The sequence below is a fragment of the Sparus aurata genome, chromosome 4, assembly GCF_900880675.1.
Source record: "Sparus aurata chromosome 4, fSpaAur1.1, whole genome shotgun sequence".
In the NCBI taxonomy this organism is placed as follows: domain Eukaryota; kingdom Metazoa; phylum Chordata; class Actinopteri; order Spariformes; family Sparidae; genus Sparus; species Sparus aurata.
In genome coordinates this window covers 5,118,240-5,129,913 of record NC_044190.1, presented here as the reverse complement: position 1 = coordinate 5,129,913, position 11,674 = coordinate 5,118,240, and the positions used below count along the sequence as shown (strand labels likewise).

Here is an 11,674-nt window from a genome sequence, read left to right as displayed (position 1 = left end):
ATACGTATGTAATGAGCTACACAAGTTACAGCAGTGTCCTGCCATTCACTCTGTGTTAGGGCTGAGGGGCTGCATGTACCCCACCAACACACTCAGAACTACTAACTACGAGTAGCAGGAGCAGAAGCAGCTACTGTGTTTAGGACCTGAACCAACAAACTATGAACATATTCGTTTAAAACAGGACCTGTCCAGGCTCTGTGCACAAAGTCAGTCAGGACTCTCTGCTCTGACAGTGGGATAAACATTATGATGAAAGTTACAGTGCACAGCAGCAGCAAAGTCAGGTCGGGGGGGAAGACCAGCTGGAGCACTGGCAGCTAGCTGGGAGTTGCTGCCGTTTAGTTTCACCAATAAAGCCCCTTCAAGCTTCTCAACCTCTCAATTTAGTTCTGCAGCACCTGAAGCTTCCTGCAACCAGGGCCTTGGGAACAGCTTCCAATAGAAAGAATATAACATCTCTAGCATATCCCCCCCATAGTGGAACAAAAAGCGAGCTTTATTCTACAAAAGCTGAATGAATACAAAAACTGGGATCAGGAAGAGGGATCCAGAATACACAATTGCTAGAAGCAAGAAACCAAAACCAGAAACACACCAAATGGAAGACACAAGGAGATACTGGAGGAACAACGGACCAAGACAGACAGACGGAACAAACTGACCAGGGGCCTCATGTATCGATGTTGCGTACGCACAAAAAGGTGGCATATGTCATTTTCCACGCCAACGTTCAGATGTATCAAAAGTGAAATGACAGTGGAAATGTGCGGTGCGCCACGCCAGCTTCAAGTTTCTACAGCTATTGTTCCTTTGGCGACACTTAGAGGTGATGCTGGGAAACTGTTAATTATGTGAAAACAATTAATCCTCAGTGTAATGTGCACATCAGAGACACATTAATGGACAATTAACACACACGTGTTTGCAATCATATGGATGGATATAAAAGCATGCACAAAGTGATGAAAAAATGGCATTAACAATGGCAGCCTACGCCTTGTTAGAAGACATCGCAAATGGTGATATCAGACGTGAGAGGGTGTTTAGAGAACGGGAAGATCTGTTAGCAAATGACAACAACTGGCTCATGAGTTGTTTTAGGTTGCCGAGGCCAGTGTTACTGGAGCTGTGCGCAGAGCTGCAGCCGGCCCTAGAACGACACACAGCCAGGAGCCAGGGGTTGTCCGTGCCCACACAGGTGCTGACCATTCTGGGGTTTCTGGCAACAGGAGCCTTCCAGAGGGAACTGGCCGACCGGTCAGGAGTGTGCCAGTCCACTCTGAGCCGAGCCATGCCAGCTGTGTGGGACGGGATCATAAGAATGTCATCCAGGTACATCAAATTCCCATACAATGCTGTTGAACAGGCCAACATTAAAGCGCAATTTGCAGCAAGAGCCGGTTTCCCTAATGTAATCGGAGCTATTGACTGCACACATGTTGCTATAAAAGTGCCATCACAGGATGAATTTGTTTTTGTCAGCAGGAAACATTTTCATTCAATTAACATTCAAATAATATGTGATGCGCAAATGCAGCTCACCAATATCGTGGCAAGGTGGCCTGGTTCAACACATGACTCGTTCATTCTAACCAATAGCATAGTTGGTAACAGGCTGGAGGCTGGCACGGTGTGCGATGGGTGGCTTCTTGGTGAGTAAATAATTTATCTGTTTAATTGCGCCCCGAATGTAAACCAGCACAATGCCCATTTGGACATGTGCATTCAAATATGTGTATTTGTTTTTCCCTGGTGAATATAGAGCTGCAGAGCTATCTAACAAGCCCTTTATTGTCTCCTCGTGTTCAGTATTTGTGTCAATAAACACGTGCGTAAAGTTGGAAGTGTCACACTGCAGTAGCTACGGCACACTTCTGCAGTCATTAATATTATTTTTTTTAATTTAACCTTTATTTATCCAGGAGAAATCCCGTTGAGATTAAGAACCTCTTTTTCAAGGGAGTCCTGGCCAAGAGGCAGCAAAAGTATATAATATAAATATATATGTGATCAGTCTTGTAAATCCTTGCAATGAAGTTGTTTTGTCCTTCTGTTTGTTTCCCACTAACGGTAGCACTTATATATAGTATTATTATTAATATTATTATTATTATTATTATTATTATTATTATTATTATTATTATTATAATATATTTATTTTTTTAAAAACAATAGTGATTCAATCAAGTGGTGCATGAACAAAGGAAACTAAATCTATTTCACATGTTGTATTCTTCCTTCATTTGACTCCTGTCCCCCCCCACATTTATTTTTTTTGGTGTTTATCCCTGACGAGAGGCTACCAAATAATACAGATCTTCGCGTCTCGACTTCATTTAATAGAGTTTCGAGCTCAGACTCGGTGAAGTTGCGCTTCTTCCCTTTACTCATGGTGTGAATCTGATGGTGCAGGGAGGGGAATCCCCGATGCAGGCCCTATTTAAATTAATTTGCATATTTAAATGGGGGCGTGGACAGGGACAAAGGAAAAGTGCTTGGATCCATGCGTACGCACACTTTGATACATCTGATTTTTTTTGTGCGTACAACAGTCTCTGGATTCTAGCGTACGCCATGTTTCAGTAGGAAATCCAAGCAAGTCTTAGTACATGAGGCCCCAGGACTTCAGGGAGAACAAAGAATATATATACACAGACACACTAACGATGGTATGAGGAACAGGTGGAGTGATGAGGGAAAAGTACAGGTGAGGTAATGAATGGAAAAACACTGAGAGGGAAAAATATACAGGAGGAACTGAAAAGCAAGAAGCGACACAAGAGGGCATAATATCAAAATAAAACAGAAAAGGTTGTTCTTTTTATTTCATTGTGTTATTATTGTCTCTGTGTAATGCTGCTGCTACACTGCAATTTCCCAGCTTGGTATAAATAAAGTATATCTACCTACCTATACCATTGCCAGGCTTTACATCAGGTTCAGGGTCAAGGTGAAAGCTAAACTTGATGAAAAAATATCCCCATGGTAAGTCATCAATTTTAAAGAAATGTCTTTTTTAAATAAAAGGTAGATAAAATGAGATAAAATTAGACAATTATGAGATTAAAAACTGAAATTATGAGATTAAAGTCGGAAGTATGTCTTAATGTCAAAATTAAGGTATTAGTCATAATTATAAGGCAAAATGTCAACATTAAACTCATCATTTTGACTTTTTCCCTCATAATTCTGTTTTACCATGGGAATGTATATGTTTGTTTGTTTGTTTGGCTTAGTTATCATAATGTTTTGTCTTTGACTGGCAGATATTGGCTTCCATACAAGGGTCATGTCAGGGCAGTTAATAATACATGTGACAATTCATGCGGGTGTGTACACTGTAAAAAAAATTCTGTAGAATTTACGGTAAAATACTGGCAGCTGGGGTTGCCAGAACTTTACCATAGAAAATACGGTCACAATGTAACTGTAAATTTCACAGTAGAGAACTGTTATTTGTTTACGGTAATTTGCTGTAAAAATAACAGTTATCATATAAACCTGTTTACGGTAAATTCTTTTAAAAATAACATGTATACTGTAAACCTAATTACAGTCCATCAGTGAAAAAACACGGTAAAACTGTAAGAAATATAACGGTATTTTATTGCAAAGTTCAACTTTACGGTAAAATACTGGCAGCTGTGGTTGCCAGAATTTCACCGTAAAAAAATATGGTACAACACACATGGAATTACAGTTTGTTGGCGTAGATTTTACAGTCAGCAAATGCAAATGGTAAATTATAAAGGAAATAACCAATTAAGCCCATTGTAAACCAAAGTACAGACTATAATTGATACATTTTAAGAACGTCTCTTTGCATATACACATTCTCTTTGAAAAACAGAACTTGTCCAGTATACTCACAAGGCAGTGTTGACATCTTCCAAAGACAGTGTGTGTCCATACATATGAAGGATAGTCCATGGTAGAAGAAATAAACGTCATGAAAAAAGGAGCCACTTGCCCTGTGTTGATCAACACTAATGAGTCACTGAGTCCAGACTTGGCTGAAGAGGGCTCTTAACATGGACATGGTGTTCAAGAAACTGGAACTTAAAGCATTCAGCAGTCACCAGTTCTGCTTGAAGACTCATGTGTTGTCCATCTGGTGTCCACTGTAGACTGGCATGATCCTCTCTGCAGCCAGAAAAAAGAAACAAAGCAAAGGTTAGATTGATGCAGTGCCTGAGCATGATGCCCACAGAGATAAATTCAGCCTTCTGCTGTTAAACTGAGCTCCAATGAGCTATACATAGAATGAAACCAGTACTCTGGAATATAGTTTTGCAGGTCATCAGGAGTATTTCATTTATTTTATTGTATTAGTGTGAAAGGTAGAAACAGTCACTTTTCAGGACTAAGTGATCATCACTATTTGTTTCACCCTTGTCGAATTGCAGCCTAAATCCTGAATCCTGTCCATAATACTGATTTTTTTTTTCTACTGTATGTTTGTATGAAGCTGTTGGCACTGTTCACTTGAGGGAGATCGACTGAGTGTAGTTTGAGTGCTTGCATCTACTCATTTGCTACACTGACATAAACCATAGCTTACCTCTAATTAGCCTTGACAAGACTGGTGTTTGAGTCATTGGGTCCAGACTTGACTGAAGACAGGTGGGACAGAGTCTCATACAGACATGTTACAATGTTAAGGAAACTGGAACTTTGGGCAGGTGTTGTCATCATTCCTGCTTGAAAATTCACCAGCAGTCTTCAATCAGGTGTTTACTGTGGACTGGCATGAATCTCTCTGCAACCAGACAAAGAAAGACAACAAAGAAAACATTGTTAATGATAATAATGATAATTATTATTATATAGCACTTACACTGTTGCAAAGTGCTTCCCGCAACAACAACAACAACAAAAAACAAAACATTAATTAAAGAAGTTGGAACAGAAAAAAAATTAAATGGTGAATGAAGAGTAGGTTTAAAAAATCTCATAAAAAGGCCATCCTATAAATATGATTTCAGGAGGCGTTAAAACAGTTAACAGATTTAGCAGATCTAATAGATTGAGAGAGACTGAGGGAGAAACTGTGGAGAGTGACTACAGCTGAAAACACACAATCCTTTGGATTTGACATCGAATCAGTGATTTTGATTTTCTTAAGGATAGTTCCGAGGATTTACCCTTAAGGAACTCCAGATAACAGGGTAGTAGACATATATGGGAGACATAATTATTGATGTGGCCATGTAAGTATTTGACAGGTATGAAGAAACAAAAACATTTAATGGCAGCACCAGTTCAGAAGCTAATCTATTTAAATGTACTCACTGAAGATGAGTGCTGATAACGATGACGACGAATCAGAGTACTGGCCATAACGCATTCCTGCAAAGTTGATTGCCTTACATTATCCAGCTGCACCGTGCTGTGGAGAAGGTGAAATTATTTGTTAAAAAATTGTATGGCTAAGGTGTTAAAGGGATCATTCTCACTTGTTATGTTATCTTTGAATTCGCCTAGATCAAGTGTCAATAAATGTTTCCTTTGTAATACATCCAAGTCTCCTTGTATCATCTTTCATTAAGAGTAAACCAGTTTCTCCATTATCAAAGTCTTAACCGACTTGCTACAGAAGTTACAGCCAAACATTTTTCTAGCATTAGCAACATTAGCTGTAGCTAACGTTAGCGACTTCTCAGAGCCCTTAAGTGACTCTTTTATTCGGCAAAAAGCAGATAGTGACATGTCCAGCAACTTTTAAGATATAGCTACCTGAACTCCTCTGCTTGAAAGTCAACGAATAAGAGCTAACGTGGCTCTGCGGCTAGCTAACGTTAATCAGACAGTCTCAATGAGCTGTGAATGTGCTTACCTGAAGAAGAGACTCTGCTCCTGTGGGCGCGAAGAAATGGCGGTGACCTGAAATTTCAAGCTTCCGTTAACTCGCGGTCCTCCCTCTCTCTCTCTCTCTCTCTCTCTCTCTCTCTTCTCTTTCTGTCTGTCTGTCTGTACCTATCTATCTATCTATCTATCTATCTATCTGTCTATCTGTCTGTGTGTCTGTCTCTCTGTCACAACAACAAACACTGCTCCTGTGGGCGGGAAGAAATAGCAGTGAACTGAAATTCAAAATTTCTAGCTTCCGTTAACTCCGTGGTCATCTCTCTCTCTCTCTCTCTCTCTCTCTCTCTCTCTCTCTCTTCTCTCTCTCTCTCTGTCGTTCTCTGTGTCTCTCTCCTCAATTCAATAAAGCTTTATTGACACGAACAACTACAAACACAACAACGTTTTCATTGTCATGTTTTACATATAATAAAAAAGAACATGTACAAGAATAAAATAAAAATAGAAATTGTGTTTTCACTGTACAAAAGAAAGATATAAAATAAAATATACTATTATTTTATGGAAGCCCATTTCCGCCACTTGACAAAAATTATGAGATACGGGCCCGGTTCTAGGCATGGGCACGGGGGGGCAATGCCCCCCCCAAATGCTTCGGCTGCCCCACCAAACCGACCCCGCTTCATTCCGAAAAAAAAAAAAAAAAGTATATTCAAATATATAATATTGTAACGTATTCCCATAAATGCTGCTCAGTGTAATCACAGTCCTCGGCTCTTCTGCCAACAGAGCCGGTGTCTCTCTCTCTCTCGTACCGTGCATACAGTCAGTAGCAGCTTCTCTCAGTTAGCATCACATTAGATACTACGGACACTCCAGGCTTGTTAGTTGTTAGCATGTCGGCTAGCAACTGCTAGCTGTAGCCTAGTCCCATCGGCGGCTGCTGCCGAGTTTGTCTCTGTCCCGCTCCGCGGCATGGGAAGCATCACACGGGCAGGCTACGTACCAGGTTGTGAAGCGGGTTTCAACTTTCAACCCTTGCCAACCCCGCTGTTAGTCCTGTTGGCCCACGAGCCTCACCCACCCCCGCCGACAGGATTAAACAACACACGTTAGTGAGAGGGGACTCCATAACCTGTAAATTCAGGTTAGCGCCGCCGGCCACTGTTTAACGTTACTTCCTGGGGCCAGAGCCTCCGACAGCGGCTACTCTGAGGCTGCTGGCATCTGGCAGGGAGAAACAGGGAACCCAGGCAGGCACACACGACTTTCCAAAGCGCCAGAAAGTGGTGCACAATAATATAGCACCAACCAATCAGACAAGATTTATTTATTTATTTTTATAGCGCTGTTTACAAAATTGCTTTGTCACAGATTATAAAGAAACTTACATTTTGCCCCACCACCAAATTTCCCAAATTCATTGTGGTAGATATGACGGCAGGTTTGGGAAATTTGGTGGTGGGGCAAAATGTATATGACAGACTGACAATCTTAAACATTGGCAGATGCCAGAGGAACCACAAGCCCTTATGGGCCGGCCGATTATCACTCTGTTCCCTGTCTAGTGTTATTTAAAAGCCAAATGACAATTAAGTCTCTTCAAGTCCTCCACATCTCCAATGGTAACAATCTGATCACTATTTACATACCACATACAAGTCTCTATATCACAGTCATGGTTACCCTCTACAGTCACGAATTTTTACATCAGTCTGCATTCTTTTGTAGCTAATTTCTTATTCAGATGTTCAAAAACGTGCATGGTTTGAAATAATACAAATCTACCTCCATTTTTTTATTTGATTATTTGTTTGCAAAAGTTAAAAATGAAGCAATGCCTTCTGGGAATTTCAAGACTGAATCGAGTGGACCGCGTCTGCGTGGTTGTTGGAAGTTGGAGATTGAAAATTGGAAACTGACTGAGATTAAGCTAGCAAAAAAAAGAATCGAGGCATCAAGCGACACAAGGGGTGAGCAGAGAAAAGAGAGAGAGAGAAATCTGAGAGCACTGTAGGCTGACGGTGAAAAATGCTGCAAACCAACTGATTTGTTTTTAAAATCAAGTGCAGCTTCATCTAGAAGAAGTAAACATGGATAACGAATGATGGCAAGACATTTTAATTATGGAACGGCTGGCTCTGACTGATTTAGTTTTTTTTTATGCATTGGGGTTGTGCATTCATATGTCCATGTTTTGGTGCACTTGTTAATAGCATCACTGGGGCTCAAAAGTGTGTGTTCTTTCCGTGCGTCAAAAGTTCTGTCTGCCAGTTGCGCAATTTTTAGGTTTAGATTCCATTTAATATTAGATAACTAATTCTAATTGGACATTGATACAGTTGTCCTACATCGGGGAGGTGGAGGTGGGCTTAAAATGTAAAATGCCAATTACATTGTAGCTTCAAATTGAAATAGAAAATATGTTAGTAGACTGACATCAATAAGTTGTTGGCCACAGAATTTGTTTTCTTCGTCAATCCAGAAAAAGAATTCCCGTTAGAGCTTTGCCGATGGAACCACGTCGAATCTGCGATGCTTATGTCTGGGTTGGCATCATAGACTGGTAGGCATACAAAAAAAACGCTATCTCTATGGCACTCAAAACAGTAGCAGTTGGTGACCCATCAACATTTCTTACTGCCCCCCCAATCAAGGCAGTCTAGAACCGGGCCTGATGAGATACTTTGACTTAGTATCTCATAATTATGACTTAGCTATCTCATAATTTTGACTTAGTGTCTCATAATTTTTTTTCATCAAGTTGCGGAAATGGGCTTCCATATTATTTAAAAAGGATGTGTTAACAATGTTGCAATAAAACTCTATATGATAAACTCTAACGATTGTTGTAGGCCTATTTTTTCCAGTGGGACAATAAAGTTAATCTTATCTTAATTCACTGTGTTTTGACAATAATACAACATGTATAGTTTGTGTTTGTGTCGGCCCGAACAATGCCCCTTAACTGTGATATAATAAGCACATACCACGGCCTGTCCTGATGTATTGCTTAAATATACCATACTTTTTAACATTCTACTTTCTATACAAATGATGGTATAATTTAATGGTTGTGTACCGTAAATTTAAACGTAAACATCAGCAAAATCTGTAATTCAGACAGAATGATACCGTCAATTTTAGGGTAATTACACGCTTGTGACATTACGGTATTTTACCGTGAATTTAGCAAACATTTTATAACATTCACAGTAAATTCCGTATTTTCTACTTAGTAAGGCCGTAAAATTTAAGTTATTTACTGTTTCTTGATTTACGGTAATTCAATGTATTTACTACAGTGATATACAATTTTACGGTATTTTACTGTTGCTATTGACAGTTTTTTACCATAATTTCTACGGACATTTTTTACAGTGTAGCGCTGTGTCGGGTTCGGACTGTAATTTTCAGGCCCGTTGAGAACTCTAATTACATGATAATGATGAGCAATGGCGATTGATTAGTATCGATATTAATTGGTGTTTTATACTTCTCAAAATCTGGCAGCCACGGCACCTTATTCTGATAAAACAGCAAACGGCCAATGCTGAGAAGTGTCGGATGAGCATTAAGTGTCTATTTTAGGCTCCATCATAGCATTTTAGATATTTAGGTTAAAGGTGTGTTGAAAGGCTGCATAGTAATTTGAACATGTAACAACCCTCTATGCTGTGGTTAAACATGTTTTAAAAAACAGATTTTAAAACTGCATTACTGCATTACTAAAGTAAGTGTAAAAAAAAGTATAAAATTATTATTAGCAAAAGGTTTGCCCATATTGAACAAGAGTAGATCTGTCAAATGCTTTTAAAACAAGTTACTTTGCATGAGTTCATAAAGCAGCCCTGTTTTTAGCCTGATATAACAATTTTATGGCTTTTTAATGGGAGCAACTTTTAACCTGAAGAATTAGAATTGAGCTGCTATATCAGGGAAATTCAGAAAATATATATTAGAGATGATTTCAATAAAAAGGATAAAATAATCAATTGAACTACACAGAGCAGACAAAAGTGGTAGAGTTAACAATAGATGCTAAACTTCTGAGATCTAGGATCCCGATGATACATTATGCTTGAAATAGAATATACCTTTACTCAACTATGTGTTGAGTAAATTTACTTATTTGCTTTCCGCAATGGTTATTTGATAGACTTCTAAAGTAATAATAAACTGTAGATTTCTAATAAGCCTAAAGGCAAAAGGTTATGGGTTTTTTTTCCGGTTGTGCTCCGCTAATTATGAGGGGCCGGTCTAAGCCAAAAATGCCGGGAGCCGATTTTTTGTCCCAGTCCAGCCCTGACCCTAACCAAATCGTTTTGTTGCCTAAACCCAATGAAACTGCAAGTGTATGAAGATTCAGTTGTTTTTGGTAATACTGATGTAAATTTCACATTTGCAGCTCATAACAGATGCACTTACAGCATATCACTGTAATGATTACACGATTTTCAAAATAAGAACAATAGCTGTCCGGTCTACATCGTGCTGTCCCTTTAAGCAGTCAGTATGGCTGTGATTGGACTGATGAATGTGTGTGTTTCAGTCTGTGCTGCTGTGTGTCATGCTCCAGTGGGGCTCCAGCTCAGCAGGTAGCTCCAGCGCAGACCCTCCAGTCCAGCCTAACAGCATGCATTTTCTGCTCACACTCTGACCTGCATACACTTTGAGAAACCCTGTCAAGAACACACACAGAGCCAGCATGAGTACAGTATCTGAGCCTTTGGTTGGCAGCTGCAGGTCTCTGTCTGCAGCCAAGAGACACAAAAGTATCAGGAAGAACTCCAGAAGGATTTATTCAGCCTACCAGGACCACCAGCAGGGGTTAGTGTGCTCACTCTTTCTATTTGATCAATGTTACGTTTATCAGGATATCTGAGCAGACACTTTCTTTCAGCATCTCTGTGTATCAGTCTGCTACTCTCACACTTTGTGACTGTCATCTTTCTGAGCCTCACATTACATCCTGTAGGTTATACAATTAGTCATTTACCATCAGTCATCTGGGAAAACTACAAATAGTTTCCTGTGTGCTCGGTTACACTTGACTTCCATTTTGACCTATTGATCATCTTCGTGAATTTAGTCTGAGCTCATTAACTGGTTATTAAAGAGTTTGGCTCTGTAAATCGATACATTGATAAGTTTAAAATAAATGATTGCTTTAAAAAAAAGGGAGTGTATCTGCATGAATACCCACTTTGTTATGCCATCAATCATTTGGTTCAATTTAGATAATAACTAAATGATAATTAAGGTAATATGTCATCAAAGGTAATCCAGTGATTGTTTGGATGTGGAGATGTTAGCAGGCAACACATCATAAACAAATTGTAATGGCTATGTAGTTGAGTTATGGCATGCAACCGAGGAAATGCATGTATCTAATGTATTTACAGATGAAATACTCTTACAGTAGCATCCAAATGAAAACGTGATTGTCTTATATCAAAAAATATATATCTAACACAAAATCAAAAATGTGTCTCAGTGATCTTATTTAAGTCTTAACTCTGTGTAACTCACTTCTAGGAGAAATAGGTCGGAATTCAGTCATCTCTAAATAGGAAGATATTTATTTTGGATGAGACAAAGAAAATACTACTATGAGCAGCAACATTTTCTTTCTCTCATTTAAAGAAAATTGTATACATGACTCTTCTCAAAGGTTAGCCGTCTTCTTCACAATTCAGTTTTATTCTTAACAATGGAATAGACACATGGACTTTTTCTAAAATGTAGACATTGCCTTTATAGGTCAGAAAGTTATGCAATGTAATAGTTTATTAATTGTAAATGTAATTATTATTTTAATTATTGCAAATGAACAAGAGCACTAGACATTTCTTTCTGAAAT

The 11,674-nt window shown here is 39.0% G+C and overlaps 1 protein-coding gene across 1 annotated transcript in view; it reads left to right on the top strand.

Moving 5' to 3' along the window:
* Positions 1–10,399: 10,399 nt before the first annotated feature.
* Positions 10,400–11,674, top strand: part of tmc3 (transmembrane channel like 3) — a 52,784-nt gene continuing 51,509 nt past the window's right edge. The window contains exon 1 of the mRNA XM_030413638.1: positions 10,400–10,641. Coding sequence (XP_030269498.1) covers positions 10,520–10,641 — 122 coding nt within the window. The 5' untranslated portion in view covers positions 10,400–10,519. The remainder of the gene's footprint in view (positions 10,642–11,674) is intronic.